The sequence below is a fragment of the Aspergillus udagawae genome (assembly GCF_001078395.1).
Source record: "Aspergillus udagawae IFM 46973 DNA, scaffold_3, whole genome shotgun sequence".
NCBI classification, from domain to species: domain Eukaryota; kingdom Fungi; phylum Ascomycota; class Eurotiomycetes; order Eurotiales; family Aspergillaceae; genus Aspergillus; species Aspergillus udagawae.
In genome coordinates this window covers 2,457,847-2,477,716 of record NW_025091266.1, presented here as the reverse complement: position 1 = coordinate 2,477,716, position 19,870 = coordinate 2,457,847, and the positions used below count along the sequence as shown (strand labels likewise).

Below are 19,870 nucleotides of genomic sequence, written 5' to 3'. Positions count from 1 at the left end.
ACGAGAACATACATGGGTTGACTATTAACGGCGTTGCTGCCAAAACGAGAAAGCGCAAGGCTGATTTAGACTGGGACTGGCCTCAGCGAGGTTTCCGTCTCTTTAATTATACTAGTCCCAGCATTGTACAAAGGCACATCTTCACTGGAATTTCAGTCAAAGAGGGATCCGTGGGAGGAAAGTCCTCTTTACGATCGCACAAGCGGAAATATAGACATTAAAAAAGCCTTGGCAGCAGTCGTTTCAGCGTTGACTTTCAGGCCATCACTTTCCCACATGTGGTTCGATAAGATCATTGTGTCAAAGACAGAGGAGTACTTTCGTCGATGCCAATAGGAACCAGCCAAGTCTGGTCGAGGAATTAAGAGTAACAAAAATAAATTCACATTGATCTGGCGCCTAAGTCTAAGTTGACACCGTGAGCACTATATGCAATTGAAGAATTAACAACACAAGAAGTAATGGAACTATTGCCAAACATTAGAGAATAGATCATCAGCTCCGCCAAACCCGCCAGCCGGTTTAGGGGGAGCGCTCGAGGTCGTCGTGGTCGTGGTTGTTGTGGTTGTAGTCGGGACAGGTGCGGCACTGGCCCAACCGCCAAAGTCTTCGTCAGCGGTTACGGTGGGCGCGGGTTTCGAGCTTGCGGCGGGGGCGGCCGGGGCTCCCCAGCCGGCGCCAATGTCGTTGGCTGTCAGTGTGTCCGGGACCTTCATCATGGTTGAGGTGGATGGGGCAGGGGCAGCGGGTTCGGGAGTGCTCCATTCGTTACCACCCCACGGGTCCACGTTGGGGATCATGCTCGCGACAGAGGCTGTGGATGTCGAGGTTACCGGTTTGGGAGCTGGGGCTGAAGCAGGAGCAGGAGCCGGGCTGCTCAGGTTGAAAGCGGATTTCAGCTCCTGCTGAGGCGACGCTGCCATAGGCGGTGCAGCTGCAGGAGCTGCAGGAGCAGGGGGTGAAGAGAGTCCGAAGAGATCGTTGGAGAAGGATGATCGTGGAGGGTTCGGCTTGGGCGAGGAAGCCGAGGCAAAGCTGGAGAAACCCAAATCATGGCTATTGGAGATGGAATCGGCACGGGACTGCAGTTGAGGCTTGGCAGGCGGGATAGTCGGAGAGGTAAGACTGTCAAAGAGACCGCCACCGAAGCCACTGCTGGCGGAGGTGGTAGGTGACGTGACCTTGGGAGCCGCCGGAGTGGATTTGGTGCTGGCGAAGCTCGTCAAATTGGCAAAAGGCGAGGGCTTTTCAGCCGGCTTGGAAGGCGGCGGAGAAGTAGTCGAAGGGAAGCTCAGTCCGCTGAAGGCATCGGTCAGACCGCCCAAGTTGGAAGACGCCGATTGCGGAGCCGGAGATGCTAAATCCCCAAACGAAGACTGGCGCTCATGTTGCGCGGGAGGCTGGGGCTTGGAATAAAGAGACAGGATTGATTGTTTCAGATCAGGTCGAGACATTCCGGCCGAGCCACCAGGGGTAGATGCGGTGCTGGCTGGACGGTTGGTGGTAGCGGGCTGAGCGCTTCCGAAGAAATCGAGTCCGAGCAACGAATCACCCGGTCGAGCCGGCTTTGCGGCAGGCTGTGATTGCGACTGTTGCCTGGGCGCAGCGATCCGCGGGGTGGGATCTGTGGTGCTAGGGCGAACCGGCGGAGTAATTGGCTCGTCATCACCGAAGAAGTCAATAGATGCTTGGGGCCGGTGTGTGATCGGAGGTTGGCTAGCATTTGCTACTCGTTGAGAGGACGAACGCTCGATCTTTGCCTTTTCCTGGACGACTGCAAGAGGCTTGAGAGAATGTTAATTCAACCGCAGATCCAACAAATGCGCCGATAGAGCTTACCACGTTGTCGTCACCCACATCCAACGTTGCCGGGTCGGGCATTGGCCCATCCATAACCCATCGCTTCGATTCATATTTGGTGCGAATGAAGTTCTCGATCTTACTATCCACGTTCCCATTAGTGTTGGTTATGCTGTTGTGACGACGGGGCCGACTCACGCTTCCGAGGGGACGTGACCAGGCGCCAGTTTGGCTTCCCAGTATCTGCGAATACACGATCAGCGTACAATTCAACCCCCGAGCATTGACCGCTCGATACATACTTGTTCGCTCTAGCATTGCCCCATCGGATCACACTCTGGAGTTGTTCATCGGTCCACGAATCGAGATCCACAGACTTCACCCGGCTGATATGGGTGCCCATCCCCCTATGGATGCCCGAGCAACGGATACATATGAAGATTCCCAAATTCCATGAGGCCCATCGCGGATCTGATAGAATAGATCGTCAGCAAAAAGGTCAAGACACACAGTTTGAAAGGCGCGGATTGGCAGTTGATACGACAAGACCAGGATGTCCGGGGGCGGGCACAACTCACGCTTGTTGCGCTTGCAATCAGCACATATCTTATTGCACTCGATTTTCAGCAGGTTCTTGATTATCTGCTGGTTCTGGGCAGCCTGGGAAGGAGTCGCACGTCGAGACATGACAGCTGGTAGCGCGGTCCTCTCGATGGCTGGAAGAGATGGAACTAATGGTTGTTGTATTTGGGGGAATTCAATAACGGAGGACAATCACCAAGTGGCGGATACGGATCCTGTGCGGCCTGAGGCAGCCAATTGTGGATGCCCAATGCAGAGAGCTGCACGTGCCGGACATGCAAGACGGAGCCTACGAAGACTTAGAAATTCGAATATAATACAAATCATCGAGACTATAAGTCTATTATGTTGAATAGAGCCTTGAGGACTTTTCTATAAAAGCATGTTATTGTCCACTGTGTGCCCCACTCCTCAACCCCTGTCCCTTGCCGTGCAGAATATCATCATCAAATTGCTACTTATTCTCGCACCTCAAATCTTCAAGCCTTTGACTTTACTGCCTCCTCATCCTCGGTAAACTTCAAACTAATACTGTTCACGCAATGCCTCTCATCGGTCGGCGTAGGGTACCCCTCGCCCTTGAAGACATGACCCAGATGACCCCCGCAGTTACTACACACTATCTCCGTCCGCTCCATCCCAAACGAGCGATCCGTATGTCTGGTCACGGCCCCGGGGATGGAGTCAAAGTATGCAGGCCAGCCGCACCCGGACTTGAATTTATGCGTGGCTTTGTAGAGCGGGGCGTTGCAGCCGGCGCAAGTGAAGACGCCCTTGGAGGGGTACTGGGAGTCATATTCGCCTGTGTAAGCGGGCTCTGTGCCTTTTTCCCGCAGGATGCGGAATTGTTCTGTTCAATAGATTAAATCACTATTCTTTGGTGTATAGTGTATTGTAGAGGGAGGTTCACCTGGAGACAGGACTGCCCGCCATTCCGCCTCACTTCGCTGGTCGGGATAGGACATGTTGGACTCTTCAGCTTTGGCACTTGAGCTGAAGAACGAGCTTAGGAATGGAATGGTGGGCGCAGCTTTGAGGGCTGTGGTTCTTGAAAATGGAAAAGGTATTCTAGTAATGGGTCGTGGAGTGACGGATGTGATGAAAGGTGTGGTGGTGAGGATGCGGAGAAATCGAGTGAGACGTTGGAGACGCATCGGGATGGACCAGAATTATGGCCTCTGGATTAGTGAGAAGATCAGGTCGAGAATCTTACCTAGATTTACCCGTAGAAGCCTCAGCCACGTATGGGTGGAAGCGAGGCTTGTATCAGATTATCGATGCATTGCTGAATCTCCGATTTGCCTCTACGGTTTACGTCATCATGCGGAGAATCACCGCCGGAAAATGTAGAGGAAAATGGGTATATTTTGGAAACAGGTAAACAATTATATCCGTTAGATGCGGTATTCACCGACATTAAATCCTTGGACATCGAGTAGATCAAACAGATGAAATAACTGTAGGGTATCTTAAACGTGATCATGATCAGAAAATGGAGTAACATGTCAACGACGTCGAACAACACCTGTCACCGTCAAAACACCCTCACCCACTTCTACTCTCCATCCTTCCCTGGCCAGCAGTTTACCAACAGCCGGCCCCAGACGAGACGTGCCATCGTGACTGTGGCGTCCGACTCCGGTGATGATGCGAAAGCCTGATCGCGCTGCCTCGCCGCCGCGCATGTATTTCGCATCGCCAAGAGAGTCCCACCATTCGGTGACGCGTGAACTGGCGATGCGAACGGCATCCTGGACCGAGACGCCGTGCAAATCCAATGAATTGGAGGTTGACTGCGAGTCGACTAAAGCATCGGCCGCAGCGGCAGCCTCCCGCTTCGCCCGCTCAAGATGGTCTCGTCCCACCGAGGAGTAGTAAGCAGCGGCTCCGCCCATTAATTTGTCTGATTTTCCGCGACGGTAAGCTGCTGAGGCTTTGTGGAAAGCCTCTGCACTAGCCACAAAGTGGTCGCCAGCGGTAACCCGAGCAGTATCGTGACGAAGGACTCGCGGCTCCACAGAAGACCTCTTGGGGGCTCCATCATCATCGAGGTCCAATGGCGGAGGCGCAGCGGTGATCTTGATCAAGTTAGACACAGAACTGGCCGCTGGACGGGTAAGCATGGCGACTGCCAGCTCACCCGCGGCAGATGTTGAATCGCGAGTGATTTTCAGTAGCCCACCCAGTAGTGTTGGCGCAACAGACGGAAATTCTTGCGTCAATTCTGCAACTTGTGCAAGCAGTACGGGGTGCGCATTGATATGGTTTTCCTCAGGCGCATGTGCCATCGCAAGAGATCGAATCGTCAGTGGCAGTGAGGCTCCGTTAGCATGATAAGCAGAAGTGACAGCCTCCTTCTTCAGGACAGGCAAAGTCCTAGAACAGATGAACTCGATATCTTTCTGACCAGCGTCCCATTTGTTCAGGGGAAGATTCTCATCCTGCATGTATCCTGAGGCTGACGGAGAAGAGAGCCCCTGGACCGGGTTATTCTTATTTTTCCCCTTGCGCTTGCGGTTTTTCTTTCGCCCGGTGTCTCCGTTGGAACACTCGCCAAAGCCATCGATGCCCTTTGGAATGGCAAGCTTAGTTCCGTCTTCATCTTCATGCTGCTCATCAAAGAAAGCAATGTTCAAGAGTATGTCCATGGCGCGATCAATATCACCGGCAGACTTCCTAAGCGAATGCTGCACGGTAAAGCGATCCACAGAGGGAAACATATCTGTCAGATAACCAACTTTGTCGTCCTCAGAGGCGCCAGAGAGCGACAGCGACCCGTCCAAGCCGATCGTGTAGCGCAAAGAACTGCTTCTGCCCTGACTCCTCGTGCGCCTGTCATCCAGACCAACGGAGGAGAAGTCGGACGCGAGACTGGTGAGATCTGTTTCGCGCGACGGGGCAGTGCCGTTTTGCGAGCCACTGCGCTCCGACAGGATGCCATCTGCATCACCGGTAGTGCCAGGACTCAGTCCGCTGGTTCCGGATGGATCGAAGGGTAGATCTTCCTGTTCCCATGCTGATAATTTCAAGGTGTCCAGCGTGTCGCGGAGCTGCTGGACCTGTGCGGCGTTTTCTAAGTCATAGTCGGAGACGATAGCTGTGAACAAAGCTGAATCCAGAGGAGGACAATATTCCTTTTCAAGCTCCTAAACATTCGAAACAGCACAATCCAACAATTAGCTTCCTGTCCACTCAGGCTCCAGACGTGTAGGAACTGACTTTCAACAGGCTATTGCCTGTGTCACCCATCTTCAAAATCGCTGATTATATGTCGACAGTGTATTCGGAGTCTCTTTATCATTACTTGGAGAGTGAGAATCTTAGAATTTCCTTTGACCATTAAGCAGGAAGATTAGGCTCTTTGTGCTGAGAAACCACAAATTCGTCGGGGCGGGGAAGTTGATGCACCAATCACAGATGACATAATGGGCTGTTTGCGATCCCAACCGCCAGCCAGCTTCGTGACCTCATAGATAAACTACCTAGGAGATTGTTCAAACGTCCAAAGACGATCAAAGATCTTGAGGGCCCTTTAGACAATGACCAGCGTCTGAGGTACTTTGGGGCAGCATAACAGGCCATCTCTACATTCTCCTTTGGCCACAGAATTATGAAATTCCCTCCGAGAAAACGAATCATTTAGATTTTGACTAACATGATCAACATTGCTGATGCTGATGCAAGGGAAGCCTAGGCGGAAACAATAGCAGTGTTATCCTTGACGCTCATATAAGCCAAAAGATGACCGGAAAGGAGCAAACAACAGAAGCCCCGGGCAGCAATAAGTCAATGCCCGCCCGACCCATCCTTGTTCTCTGCCTACATTGACAAAAGAAATGAAAAATCCTTGCTCTTCGGATGACGTGTTCGGTTTTGCTGTCATGAATGCTCAAAGGTGTGAAGCATATTCAAGCAACAGTCTCGTCTTCTTGGCTGTCACCCTCATCGGCGTCTTGACCACCCTCTCCGCCCTGGGAAAGGTCGCCAGATCCAGACAGTCCTTGGTTTGTTTCGTCATTGCCGGCTTGAGAGCCGGGGGTCAAAGTTCCAGCTGGGAAAATCATATTCCCAGTGCCGGTTGAGGAGCCTGAGCCGCTCGTGGACGGAATGAGGCCAGACAACGACCCAAACGGATTGGTGTTTGAGCCTGTGGTAGTGCCGGAAGAACCTGTATTCGCCAGATCACCGAAATTGAAGCCTCCGAAACCCTGACGTTTATCTCTCAGGGAGCCTTGAATGGGGACGGCGAGGAGTATCTCGCATAGGCCGAGGAGGATGGTAACAGTCTTCAGATTCATGGTGAGTTTGTGCGAGAGATTTTATGGGTCCTTGGAGGAAAGCAGTAGAAGAAAGCCTGGGTGATGGTTGATGCTCTCAAACTGGGCTCGAAGGAGGCCTTCTAGCCTCCTTTATATAGTATTATTTTGAAACCACCCAGGTGCCTCCTCGACGCAAGAGTCCTCGACGTTCACGCCCTCGAACAATACGTACCCCCTGCCCGGTGCTGATGAAATCCTCTAGATGTGACGAGCTTGAGTAGTAACAGCATGGAACAAGTAATCATTGCATAATACCAGGCTCATATCCGCGACTCCATTTACTGCTTGTGTGGAAACAGCCGGTATTGCAAGGAGTTGTGTGATTCTTCTTGCATGGTTGCCGCAGAAGCTCAAGCCAAAGGATCAGCATAACCTATGCTGTACTATATGAAGTTCAGGCAGCAGGGAAATCAACTAAGCCACATTATCGTGATTGTAACACTGTGATGATGCAGAGCACTATTTTCCTTCTGATTAGCTGGTCACGGTTAGAATCTCCATATGCAGCATTCTGGGATCGTCATTTCAGTGATCTTTTCTGTAAGTATCCATCAAAATGGAGATTTTTTGTATAGACCTGCAGCGCTCAGGATATCACCACAGCCTGCCAGACCTGGTTGCTATCATTCCATTAGTAAAGGGGTAGGTAGTTGCAGGGGCATGTTGGATAACGTCATGGATGACCGTCGACAGGTTCTGCTGCAACAAGGAACCCGGACAAGCCAATTTGCTTCTTGCAAAGAAGAGGAGATGAGTGTTGTTAGATGTTGACTGACCCCAAGGTTACCGGAGAGCATCAATATCGTTGCGCCACCTTGGGCATAAGGCTTCCATACAAGTGTTCAGCTGTAGCCTGTACCCTTCTTGTTGTCTATTGCCTCGCGACAGACGATCGCATTCTCAGATGGATGGATGTGCGTCTAGCTGCGTCTAGTCTGCACCGTGATATCGGCTGGCAATTGATAGCTCATATGCACTGCACATCGGTGGACCCGTCATCACCAAGACTGCAGCCCATAGTCCCAGGATTTGAATAACTTGAAGGCATTGACCGACGGCACGCAGATCAATTCGAAGCTAGCAACAGTAAATACTTTCCAGTTGCTTTAAACTCAAGCGTAGCTTGTGCTTTATTTGTGTAGTCAAGTAGCGGAACAAAGGGAAGACTGAGAGCAGACGAAACCTGTGTGACCAGGAAACTCGCCCGTCGCCTATTCATTAGTCTCTGGAAAAATACCATACTTCCAGTGACTGTAGAGAGATTTACGCACTAGGTGGTCTAAAGTTTCGCCGAGGTGAAACTATCAGTACTCATTGCCCTTCTTTGCGAAGTAACATCCTTCACTCTCTAGAAGGGATCAATAGCCTCAAGAAGTAATCTTAAAGACAATTCATCGCATAAAAATGCATAGAGACTCTTGCTCTCCGCAATTGAAGCCCAAAAGTGTAGCCCAGCAACGTGTCATAGACCAGCAGCTATTCCTTACACCGAAGAAACACCAAATGGTTGAAGACATGACCTGTCATGATGCTGCATACGGACAACATTTATCCTCTATGTATTCAGGGCACGAGGGCTCAATCACCGCTCAGTCGTGTCTTTTCGGACACATAGTCGATATGCAACACCATCGACTCAGTAAAACCTACATCTTCAATACTACTAATCAAAGACGCAATGCCGGAGTCATGAGTTCGTCGCTGGAGCTATAAACGAGAAAAGACACATCAGATGGAATCCCTCGCGTCGACGCACGACCGCAGACGTATCCAAATAAACAACAAAATGTGCTTAACGTCGTTTCGATTCGGGAGGAGACAGTCAAGGAAGGTCTTGGACTTTGCATCTATAAAGACGGCAGTCGTCCTCTGGCATTGAGATAACTTCCATTACAATTCACAGATTCAAGTTCACAGGGTCCTGCCTTCCACCAGTATATTACCTATTCCTTTGGGATATACCAGCTCGAATTGACGAAACTTCGATCACAATGCGTTTCTTCGCCTCAATCATAGCTCTCGCAGCTACCGCTACCGGTACGTCTTCCATATATCCCTCTTCACGAGGCGATGGCCCTACTAACGTGACCCAAGCCCTCACCATCACATCCCCCAAGAGCCTGGACCAGGTGGACATGAGCAAGTCTGTCAATATCGAATGGCAATATGTCCAGTAAGTCCTCCTGCATAAACTCCTCTATAGGACGATCACTGAGACATCGCAACAGATCCGACCCCCAGAATTTCTCCATCGTCCTCGTCAACATGATCACCCAGCCCCCCGTCAACAAAGTCATTTCCAAGGAAGTCAAAGCCTCCGATGAGAAGTACACTGTGGACGGTGTCTCTGGTATTCCCAAGGCGTACGTCCAAGTTCTCATATTCTTTCCAGCTATAGGCTAGGCTGACTCTGAACCAAAAGAAACGGCTACCAGATCAACTTCGTCAGCACCGGACCCACGAACACGGGGATCCTGGCCCAGTCTCCCCAGTTCAACGTCACAGACGTCAAGCCTGAGCCAAAGACTACTTCCACCGGTAAGATTTCTCAATCAAGATAACCTGGATCATACATGCTAACATCTTTTTCCTCTCGCAGAGAGCCAAACCGCCACCGCGACAGCTTCCGCTACAGCTACCGCCACGACTAACGCTGCTGCATCTCTCATCGCCCCAGCCGCTGTCGGCTCATTCATCCTGGGTCTTTTCGCTCTAGTCGTGTGAAATAGGACTCTCAGTGAGCAAGTAAGGGTGTTTTTGAGACTGACGTCATACTACGACATTTGGGAATGTTCTTGGTACATATATATTTTGCAGGGCATGATATGCGACGGATACGAACGGTGATACTGATATGATGGATGAGAACATGCTTTTTAATGCATTTCATTGTCTGCACAATAATTGATAATTGATAACGAACTTTCTTTCCTGGTCTTGAGCTCACCGCTGGTCTTCGTGGTGTACGTTGGTATTGAAAACTTCAATCCTCATGCAAGGAGAGCAGGCTAGTGATGTATGCATGCACATCTTCAGCCCATAGTGGATCTCCATATGCACTCGTCACACTGTTAGCCTGGATTTGCTTTCGGCTTCTCGGAAGGTCTCCTGCTTGTTTTGTCTGCGGCCTCGATAGCATACATCCATACTCAGGCCAAAGTCAACTTCTTGGACATGAAATCCTTTCGTCCAAACAAGAAGCCAACGCCACCTACTCGAAGGTGGTGCGAATCAATACAGGAACGAGTTGTCTTGAATAAAAACAAATGGGTATACTAGTGAAATATATATATATATATATATACAGAAGCAGTCAAGCGTCAGCCTTTGTCACAAGTCCTCACAGCGAGCCCATGGTCGATTCAGCAAGCCCCGAGACAGATCCCGAGCCAGCTGCGCTGGCGCTGACCGCAAGTGACGATGACTGGTCATTGTACTTGTCATTTATGCCTTCTCGAGGTCGGTCCCAGGTGCGAATGTGGCCTGTCAACCTCCCACATTAGCAGCTGTCTCATGAGACGACAAGCGATGTATAGAAACAAGGGCGAATTACCTTCAAGAGAAGAGGTCATGATACAATCTTCTTGGAAGCCCAGCCAGCAGACAGGGTCCGTACCAACGACTTTGGACTTTGAAGTCGTCAGCTCAAGATTCAATGGTCCAAATGCTTATGAGCATTACTCAGAACTCACCATGATAGGCGGCAGTAAGGCCGTGCGTGCTCTGGGTTCTACAGGGTGACGGACAGCTTGGTCACAACTCTCATAGGTGTTTGCTGTCTTTTGAGAATCTGACCTCATCCTGTTGCCCGCACTATCAGCTCGGTGACGATTGCCATACTGCGAACTGCCGGCGACTATGCTTGTTCGCTGACGGGCGCTGGCTTGATGCTGTTAAAGATTCGTCAGCACAGCAGATCAAACCTCACCATCCCGAACTAATTTAAGATTTTCGAGCGTGTATGCTAGATCTCGTGAGAAAGGGATACGTACCACTTTCGGTCGATGCAGCATGCCAACGCTAAAGTCCCACAGAAGAAGCCTGCAATCGTCACCAACACTCCCAAATCTGTAGGTCCGTTCGTCGCACTGCCATGGATCGAAGGCGACTGCGGAAACCCAGGAGTTGTGACCCTGACAGCGGGCTACGATTTTGCGCTCTGGAAATGACCAAATAGTCACTAGATCATCCTGTCCGCCAGTGACAATGTATTTGCCATCAGGCGACCAGCAGACGCAGATGAGACCACCATAGTAACTGCGAAAAATGTCCAACACCCTGAGCGGCTCGTTAGCTGCTTTTCAGATACTGAATGTACGGCTAGTAAGAACAGAGACCTACTCTTCTTTCAAGTAGTCCATCACTCGTAGAGAGCCATCGTCCAAGACAACTGCAAGATGCCTTTGGTCTGGGGAGAATGCAAAGTGTGATATTCTTTGGTTTGCAAGTTTCCAAAGCGCGACAGGGTTAGTCTTTTGGTTCCTAGAGTTGACGGACTTTAGCACCTGCAGCGGCTGTCTACTGGACGCCTTGAGTGCCTCCGCTGACTGATCCTGAATTTCAGGGGTGAAAAGAGCATCTTCCTTCTCTTTATCATAGACCACTAACTGTCCGTTTGCGTGCGAAGCCATAAACAGATTTTCCGACCCAGGAATCCATTTAATATGAGTGACCGGAGAATTGCTGACCACTCCATTCTTATTTATTCGGGCGTACTTTTGAGAAATAGGTTCATACCAGATGATGTCACCGGCAGAGGAACCCATGACCATGTCGATGTGAGAAGGGCTTTTGGTGAGCTCATTAATATCGTGACACAACATGTGCGCCTTTGTGAAGAGAATCTTTGCAAGCGGCTCTTCCTTCTGCTTCGAACTGAGATCAAGCCACTGGAAGGCGCGGTTGATGTTGGCGAAAGCAAAAAGGCCTTCCGGACCCCGCTCATTTAACCGCTTTGTGGCTGCTTCATGAGTGATAACCCGTGATACGAAAGATGAGCTGCTTTTGATAATGTTGTTCTTAGGCTTCCGCCTTTTCAGCCCGTCCTTGACAGGCGCAGGTACCAGTGCCGGGTTTCCATCTCCAAAAGGGGGCGCTGTTACGATCTGTTTTGAGATGAACGAGGGAGTCTTGCTTCGAGGGCTGACACAAACTAGCGAAACTTTGACGCCGGATGTCGGAGGCGTAGGAACAGTCGCAAGAGGATTTGGATTTATAATTGGAGCTTCAGACGGGTGTGGAGGAGGGGTTGCTAGGTGCAGGTCGTCCTTGAGTTCATAGGTGCCTAATCGAAAGTCCTTGTTAGTCTTGGTTGTCGAGACTTCTCGGATACAAACGCACCTTCTCCAACTTGTAGCGGACAGCCGCCTTCTGGATGACTGAGTACGTTGTTGGTCTCTATGACCGGCACTGCCATGCCGTTTGCCGCGCCAGCAGCATAAGCGACTGGCATGGTGTAGCGAGGAGGCGGAGGCGGAAGCACACTAGAGAGGGCAAGTCAGCAAAACTGAGTTCACAGTAGATATCCAGCTACTCCCTGCCACTCCCTAGGAGCGCAACACGCGACAATGAACAGCAAGAGATAACAAGGAACGACTGATGGCGACCAACAGGTGTAGCAAGGGAGCGTCTTACAACATGGTTGCGGTTACAATGGAGTGGCGCTAACTCATGTAAATTAGAATATTTTCGTAAATGCTGCAGTGGCAGCAGTGAATAGTAGATAAAAGGCAATCAGCGTTGACTAGGACAATAGGTGAATCCTGCTGAGTCCACAGTAGCAATGAAATGCTCCTAAGTGCGGCAACCTAAGCAGAGCTGTCCAGGACAGTGTGTGATGCTGAGATCTGCAATGAATGCGATTTATTGAGGGATGATATTAGAAGATAGAGGACTCGTGAAGTATGGATTTCTTCAGGCCAGTGCTCGTACGTTGAGATCGGCGCTCAGGTATATCTACTTATTGTCTCATCGGTTAGTCGATCACGAATACACGTGGAGGGGAAAAACAAGTATCAGTCTGACCTTGGGTTGTAGGATAAGCGGGTCTCGACAAATTGATAATCAGCAGAATTGGACGAAGAAATAATATATACAATAAAGAAATCCCAACAGTGAGGTAGGACGAGAGATGTGAAGCGCGCAGGTAAGCCTGAGAACGGTGAGTGAGGAGAGGAGCGGAGAGCTGGACGGGGAAGTTTGGGAGGCCCGTGAGTTGATTTCTGGGGTTAGTGTAATCAGTGGTTGGCTATATAGCCTATAATTGTTCTCGCCGCGCTGCCGAAGCGGTTCCTGGCTATAGGCGGGGTTTCTCTAAGCCCTGATAACAACCATTTATTGGCAGTTTGAGATCATCGATCTTTACTCTAGTGGCTTTATATGTCAACCATCGAATGAAAGACTTAATTGGTATATCTTAATGTAATAATATGCGCTGATATTTTGATCTCTTCCGCTGGCGCAAGGCCCGCTGCGTTTCAATCCCATGAACCAAGCACATGCATGAACGCATAAAAGCTTCTCGGGGTATCAATCTAATTTATCCATCTGGGTAGACATTAATAAGCTCAAAGACCTATCTGTCCACTACCACTAACTCTTCGCCAAATCATTACGGCAGCAGCCCCAGCGCAAACCACTGCTCCAAGTGCTATACCCCAGGCCATCCATTTCCCCTCCACGTCTTCCTCACTCCGGGGAAAAGCAGTGCTAGGCTCCATGGCAGCCTCTGCAATGTGTACAAACACCTCTTGGATGGAACTCCAAGTAGCACTGACATGGAGCGGCGGACTCGGCATATTCAACATGGCCGTGTACTCGTGGGGTTGATGCTCAGCCCGTTGCGTGGTTCGATCAAGGTCGGCCTTAAGCGCTATAAAAACACTCGGGAGCTCTTCAAGATGCGGATACTTGGATCGTAGCTGGGGGATGTAGGCGAAGGAGTCCGGATCTGAGGAATCATACGTGTATACAACGACATCGCACTGATCCAGAAGCTTTGCCTGGTTTTCAAGAATGGCGGGCTCCAGTTCTCCTAGCTCATCCAAAATCAGGTAGCATTGTTTACCTCCCGGCAGCTCAACCGTGTTGACAGCAGTCCGGGGCTGGATAGTCGGGCGATAAGTGTGGCTGAAGCCCCGCGCGAGGAAGGCGTCGAGAAGCGCTGATTTGCCCGAGCCTGGAGCTCCAAGGACGTGGCCCAAGACGACATTGCGGCCCACACGTCCAGGACGCTTTCGTCTCTTTCGCGGCCGCGTGACTTTCAAGGCAGCCGTTGTAGAGGGATTACTCCTATCGGACGACTCGAAGCCAAGATAAGCCAGATACTCCAGAGTCGTCTTCGGTGATTGGAATGTTGTCATACTCCACTGAGCAAGCCAGCCTTGAAGAGTGACGTGGCCAGCCTCATTCCGGACCGTGGAGGAAGGAAAGGAGCCGTCCGCCCAAGAAGCCGGGAGACCGGGAGTCGGGGCGAACAAGGACGCCAATTCGGCGTCATTTAAGCCGCCATCATTGTCTTTGTCCGACAGAAGGAACAGATTGACAAAAAACCGATATCCTTCCGGGGACAGCTCAGCAGATGCAAAAGGCGGTACATCGAATCGAGGATGAAGGAAGCTCTCTTGCAATGAAAGATTGTCGGTGTATTGGAATGCTCGTAGGATAATCCAGACGGTCTCGTGGCGTCCCTTTTCTGCGTACATCTTGTTCAGATGTATGAACCCTCGGCAGTCAATGCCAAATGGGGTCACAGAGTGCGGGTGTGTTTTCTGGATGGTCTCCTTGATGTGGACAAGGTCCTCCTTGCTTAAAGGCTTATCAAAGCACCTCATCTGGAAGTCTTCGATCTCTTTATCCGAAAGATAGCCATCTCGATCCTTGTCGCTCAGGTAGAAGATGCGTTGCAAGGCTGCAATCGCTGCTGGCTTCAGCGCGGACTCCTTCGAATCGAACAGGGGAGCGATTGGGTGAGTGACGGCTTTTTGACAGAGGAAAAAAGCCTCGTTGACATTGCGATGCTCGCGGGCGCTTGTACGTATACAGGAATCGATTTCCTTAAACTCCGCCATCACCGGTAGCATTTCCTCCTCGATGACTTGAGCCTCGGTATGATCGGCAGCTAAGTCCGACTTGTTGGCGCATAATACAACAGGCACGTTAACCCCCAGAGATCGAAAGTACGGCAACCAGAATAGAGCGACTCTTTCATAGCTGTAATGATCAGAATAAACCAAAAGAATCACGTTCGACTTTCGGATTTCCCGGGCCAGGTTGGTCCGCTCCTGCGGTAAAGCGGAGGTGTCCACCACTGTGGTGGTCGTGACATTCTCAGGCGTTCCGATCGTGGGAGGAATGGTAATTTGAGGTAGGACGGGCTGAATTTTGTTTGTGACGAAGACACCCTTCACGAGGGAGGTAATGAGACTGGACTTGCCAGTGCCCTCGTCCCCGCAGACGCAGATGCGCACTAGGTTATATCATGTCAATCTCATGTCAACGGAAACAATCAAGGACTAGTCGAACCTGTAGCCATTGGTACTGGTTACGTTCTTCTATCTCAAACCATTGTCGAAATCATCTCATCAGTCCACCAAGATGGTTGCTGGGAGACTGGCGCAGGTACAACAGACATTGAATCATGGTTGGAACCTTAACTCCGACTATTGCTGATCCCCAGCGTTTCGGGCGGTGGCTGTGCTGTATTTGCAGCCTCAGGTTTCCACATATGTGGCATGTGACACTCCGTACCAGCAGAGGGCCTGGACAGCGAAAGGTGGACCAACACCTTCGCACAAGGTTTATACATACGTAGTATATCATGCTTCAGCAATGATACTCGCCAATTGAATATATTGAGCTCGAATGGAAGAATATCGCAAGAAGGACTCAGCCACTCGCGCCCGGAGAGCCGGGACCGCTGCTGACAGAACTTACTAGATAGTGCGGAGTATCTCCAGAGTATATGTATTGACCTGCTTGGCTGTCCATCGTCTGAAAGAATTTATGCTGCGTTCGAGTGCTTCACAGAAACAATAACATCAAAACCGAAGACTGCTTTATTTACTGGCTGGCAAATTACCCACTCAACTTGTTAATCAATTATTTGGGTACCTGAACTGGTGCTTCGGGGAAAGTTGTGCTAGCTATCCTAGTATTAGACTGGATCAGCCGTCATCTGTTCCACATCCGGGCGACCCATCGGGACGAACGAACTTCCCGTTGCGCAGCATTCTGCGATCACATCTTTCTTTCGTATCACTACCGACCTTTGCTCTCCTGCAACTCAGTGATCCTACGATCCGACCGAGCGTAGCAAAATGCCTCTCGGAATACACAACCCACTGCCGTCGTCGTTATCAAGTACGTATCAACATTGCTTACATCTCAATTCCCCGCAGTTGGGTTTCCGCAGTAGGTGAGTGCCTGGCTGATCATTGTTCTTTCTCAACAGGCGAATGCAAGAAGGCGGGCAAGATTCTTGCATCTTTTATCGATCCAAGACAAGCCTTCGGTCCTGATAAGATTATTCCTCCTGAGATACTCGCTGGTGCCAAGGTAAGTTAGAGAAGCAGGTCTTAAATGCGCTTTTCGCCGAGCTAATCGCTCGGTCGATAGGGTCTCGCTGTTCTTACTGTCCTGAAAGCTGGCTTTCTCGGTTCTGCTCGGTTTGGCTCTGGGATTGTCGTCGCTCGTTTGGCCGATGGCACATGGTCGGCACCTTCGGCTATTGCGACCGCCGGTGCTGGGTTCGGAGGCCAAATTGGATTTGAATTGACTGATTTTGTGTTCATTTTGAATGATGCAGCAGCAGTGCGGACATTCTCGCAGGTTGGAACCTTGACTTTGGGTGGAAACGTGTCAATCGCCGCAGGGCCGGTGGGAAGAAATGCGGAGGCTGCGGGCGCAGCAAGCACAAAGGGCGTCGCAGCGGTGTTCTCCTACTCGAAAACGAAAGGTCTATTTGCCGGTGTCAGCTTGGAAGGAAGCATGCTGGTCGAACGGAAGGACGCCAACGAGAAGATGTATAACAGTCGAGTCTCAGCACGTCAACTCCTTAGCGGTACTATCCGACCTCCCCCCGCTGCGGACCCTCTTCTCCGGGTGCTGAACTCCCGCGCGTTCTACGGCAATGGCAGAAACGGAGACACCATGTACAATGATATTCCAATTTATGACGACAGACATGACGACGTTGTTTGGGAAGGCCGAAGGGGCGACGCATACGGTGAGGGGTTACGGCGTGACCGCGGCGGTTTCAGTGGTACCGATGATTACGAGTATCGCGACCAACCTCGTCGCGCGAATACGTGGGCAGACGACGTTTACGATCGGCCCGCCGGTGGTTTGGGCCGTTCCTCTACTATCGGCGGCCAAGCCAATACTTTCGATAGACAAGGCGGCCGCAGTCGGAGCAACACCGCTCCATTTGAGGAAGATTACGTCTATTCCGACCGTAAGCCCAGCCGGCCAACGGCACCCAAACCTGTCTTTGGGCAGCGCACAGGCCAAAGTGCTCCTCTGCGGGCAGATCAGGCCGTCGCATTGTACACATTTGATGCTGATCAGGAAGGAGACCTGGGCTTCAAGAAGGGTGACATTATCACGATCTTGAAGCGCACTGACAAGGCCGAAGATTGGTGGACAGGGCGCATTGGCGACCGGGTCGGCATCTTTCCCAGGTGAGAACATCCTTTTCGGTGACCCAAGAAGGCGTTCATACTGACACAAGGATTAGCAATTATGTCGATGCAGCTTGAGTTTCCAGTCACGACCCCTTTGCTGCTTAGTGCAGAATGACATTAACGAACTGATCATCAACTCTGAACAGACCACTTCAAGATGCCTCGCACACATCTTGAACTATATCACAATTCCATCTTGAAGGTCTCTTTAGCTCCTTTCATGATGCAAGCGCTGGAGTTCTTGTCCGTTAGGTGTATCAAATCATGAGTGAACGGGTTGTCAATGGAAAGAAGTAGTTTTGTGCATCAGGCTTCAGCGAGTGCCTCTTTATATCCTTGTCTTTCAACTTTCTTTTCCGACACTGCTTTTAGGACTACTTAAGATTGATTCTTTTGCCGCTACGTTTGATCTTAGAGAATGATTGCATTTTGTGCTTTTCGCTCATTATTATTAGTTGTTATATGGCGTCACAGGCTGCATAGTATCCAACGGTATCCAGGGAGGTTTCTGAATGCTTTACTCCTGCCACCTTAAGGTATCTGTTAAGCACCATAGACATCTTTTATGGATATCGCTGGTATTCGGCAGATCCAGCAGATCCAGCAAACCCCCTGTGATGAGCAGCGTAATCATGGCCTTTGCTTCAGGAATGACATAATTTGCATACCGATTGATGCATGCACATTCCATTAGAGTTTGACGAGAGGTATGTTTCAAGTCAAGCTTCTAATGAACCTAGGATGTTTGCCAGACGCTGGTCAATATATATGATTTCGACAACAGAGCGCGATCGTGATCCCATGCCAAGGTTACTCGCAGGTTTGGAGTCGAGGCGTGGTATGGTGACCGACGATAGGCACGAGACCTGCTATGATGACCATTAACCACACAAGGTAAGAGAGCTATGAGAGAATAACGACGACAAGAAGATATCCACTGTAATTACGGAAGGAGGAACCCTTGGAAAGGAGGCCCGGACACGCCATTCGGTTACAACTTTTGTCTCTATGCAAATGAGTGCTTATATCGAATAACTGGTCAGCTGAAATAAAGTTCTGTATGGGCTAGATATGGGGGAACCCAGCACGAGGAAAGCCATTCGGTGGAGCCGCGCATGAGCACCAAAGTCACGTCTACTACGGGTGAGGTCACCCATATTATGCCAGTAGTCAGTTTCAATCTCACTTGATGCATTTCTGCTTCGAGTCCCGCTTGGTCCAAGGTATGAATGACTAAAGATTTGCTTAGTGAATGATCAGCGCCGCCGTTATGCACTCCATAACCCACAATCCTTTATCTGGAGAACCGTTAAGCGACAGCCACGGGCGGTAAGGAGCTCATAAAATCGCTAATGGAGGACTGTGATTTGAGGCTGATAGAGTCCAGTAGTCCACTCATAGTCCAGGAGTCGGGAGTCATAGTCGCTCATAGTAACGACATGGTCAATGATCGTCATCTGTTCATAGGTTCTACAGGGTCAGTATGTAGTTGTGACAAGATCGGATCGTCCATAGAGCGGCGGCCCAGACTTGAGTTGGGCCACGAGTGGAGCTAAACGAGGACCAATGGAGAGTGGACCGATCCGTGAATACAGCGTATACCTTATTGATTGCAACGGGTTCGACGGTGTAATTCAAATTGAAATTAGCGAATTTTGCAGTATGGAGATTGAGTGAGAAGGAACTACTCGCATCGCAGGCAAGTGATGTGATCGAGGTTGAAACATAACCTGAGGCACACGAGTTACCGTCAGTACGGAGGTATGTGGATGCGCTCCATGTCTCCATGTCTTAGACTAGTCTAGATATTCTGGAATTTGTTAGAAGTAGATGGTCATTTGCTCAGTGTGTCATTACTTCCTTGAGGCCATTATTCAAGAAATAAGGTACCCAATGAACAAGAAAAGCGGAAATAGCAGAACCTCCAACCAAAATTGTCCAGGGTACCTTACTTTGTGGTACCTGTTTATCGCCTGATAAAGATAGTACCCAAGAAAACCCCCCAAACGACCAAGGTAGCCTAAACTTCCTAACCCAACGCTTGTTATGGAGCAGTAGGGATGTCTTGAAAAGACACTACTACAAAGGAAGTTTAGCTGGCTCTTTCTTACTTACTTACCTTACTTGCACTACTACTCTACTTCCTCGTCCTGCTGATATTCCTTCTTAATAACTATCCCAGTGATTATTATGCTCTCCACCTTCAGCTAATTCTCCTCACTCTTCCTCCTTACTGAAAGTTCTTACTCCTGCTTGCTGGACATTGTTGTCACCGGATGCCTAGCCGTCAGCCTGTCCCTTATTGTCTTCGTTCCTTGCTCCCTGGTGGATGTTTTTTCCCGTCGAACATTATTGCTGTTGCTGCCAGTGTTTCTTCCCCGCTTCCATGATCATCCTTCACTATCTCCCGGCCTAGGTGCTATATACATTCCTGTTTGACCTCCCTCTCCACAATCGACTTTCCCGTCGACCCTTCTGTCCTCAGCA

General features: G+C 50.2%; 8 protein-coding genes across 8 annotated transcripts; 2 read left to right on the top strand and 6 right to left on the bottom strand.

The window, feature by feature from the left end:
* Positions 1-467: 467 nt before the first annotated feature.
* Positions 468-2,487, bottom strand: Aud_004719 (stromal membrane-associated protein; the record flags this gene model as incomplete). Its single annotated transcript, XM_043289656.1, has 5 exons — positions 468-1,784; positions 1,840-1,942; positions 1,999-2,043; positions 2,103-2,271; positions 2,379-2,487. 5 exons carry the CDS (start codon positions 2,485-2,487, stop codon positions 468-470), a joined length of 1,743 nt encoding a protein of 580 aa, XP_043145591.1.
* A 374-nt stretch (positions 2,488-2,861) lies between these two features.
* Positions 2,862-3,347, bottom strand: Aud_004718 (peptide-methionine (R)-S-oxide reductase; the record flags this gene model as incomplete). The annotated part of the gene is made up of 2 exons (XM_043289655.1): positions 2,862-3,232; positions 3,293-3,347. The coding sequence occupies 2 exons, from the start codon at positions 3,345-3,347 to the stop codon at positions 2,862-2,864; spliced, it is 426 nt and encodes a 141-aa protein (XP_043145590.1).
* A 540-nt stretch (positions 3,348-3,887) lies between these two features.
* Aud_004717 (Smr domain protein) lies at positions 3,888-5,631 on the bottom strand (the record flags this gene model as incomplete). Its single annotated transcript, XM_043289654.1, has 2 exons — positions 3,888-5,528; positions 5,602-5,631. 2 exons carry the CDS (start codon positions 5,629-5,631, stop codon positions 3,888-3,890), a joined length of 1,671 nt encoding a protein of 556 aa, XP_043145589.1.
* Positions 5,632-6,290: 659 nt separating this feature from the next.
* Positions 6,291-6,680, bottom strand: Aud_004716 (uncharacterized protein; the record flags this gene model as incomplete). Its single annotated transcript, XM_043289653.1, has 1 exon — positions 6,291-6,680. The coding sequence occupies one exon, from the start codon at positions 6,678-6,680 to the stop codon at positions 6,291-6,293; it is 390 nt and encodes a 129-aa protein (XP_043145588.1).
* A 2,012-nt stretch (positions 6,681-8,692) lies between these two features.
* On the top strand, positions 8,693-9,425 carry Aud_004715 (GPI anchored serine-threonine rich family protein; the record flags this gene model as incomplete). Its single annotated transcript, XM_043289652.1, has 5 exons — positions 8,693-8,738; positions 8,796-8,874; positions 8,930-9,064; positions 9,124-9,239; positions 9,301-9,425. The coding sequence occupies 5 exons, from the start codon at positions 8,693-8,695 to the stop codon at positions 9,423-9,425; spliced, it is 501 nt and encodes a 166-aa protein (XP_043145587.1).
* Positions 9,426-10,041: 616 nt separating this feature from the next.
* On the bottom strand, positions 10,042-12,340 carry Aud_004714 (WD40 repeat domain-containing protein; the record flags this gene model as incomplete). Its single annotated transcript, XM_043289651.1, has 7 exons — positions 10,042-10,184; positions 10,255-10,330; positions 10,394-10,591; positions 10,694-10,979; positions 11,043-11,985; positions 12,042-12,184; positions 12,336-12,340. The coding sequence occupies 7 exons, from the start codon at positions 12,338-12,340 to the stop codon at positions 10,042-10,044; spliced, it is 1,794 nt and encodes a 597-aa protein (XP_043145586.1).
* A 927-nt stretch (positions 12,341-13,267) lies between these two features.
* Positions 13,268-15,234, bottom strand: gem1 (ERMES complex Ca(2+)-binding regulatory GTPase GEM1; the record flags this gene model as incomplete). Its single annotated transcript, XM_043289650.1, has 2 exons — positions 13,268-15,168; positions 15,225-15,234. The coding sequence occupies 2 exons, from the start codon at positions 15,232-15,234 to the stop codon at positions 13,268-13,270; spliced, it is 1,911 nt and encodes a 636-aa protein (XP_043145585.1).
* A 784-nt stretch (positions 15,235-16,018) lies between these two features.
* Aud_004712 (SYLF and SH3 domain-containing protein) lies at positions 16,019-17,458 on the top strand (the record flags this gene model as incomplete). The annotated part of the gene is made up of 4 exons (XM_043289649.1): positions 16,019-16,061; positions 16,153-16,256; positions 16,317-17,380; positions 17,437-17,458. 4 exons carry the CDS (start codon positions 16,019-16,021, stop codon positions 17,456-17,458), a joined length of 1,233 nt encoding a protein of 410 aa, XP_043145584.1.
* Positions 17,459-19,870: the final 2,412 nt, after the last annotated feature.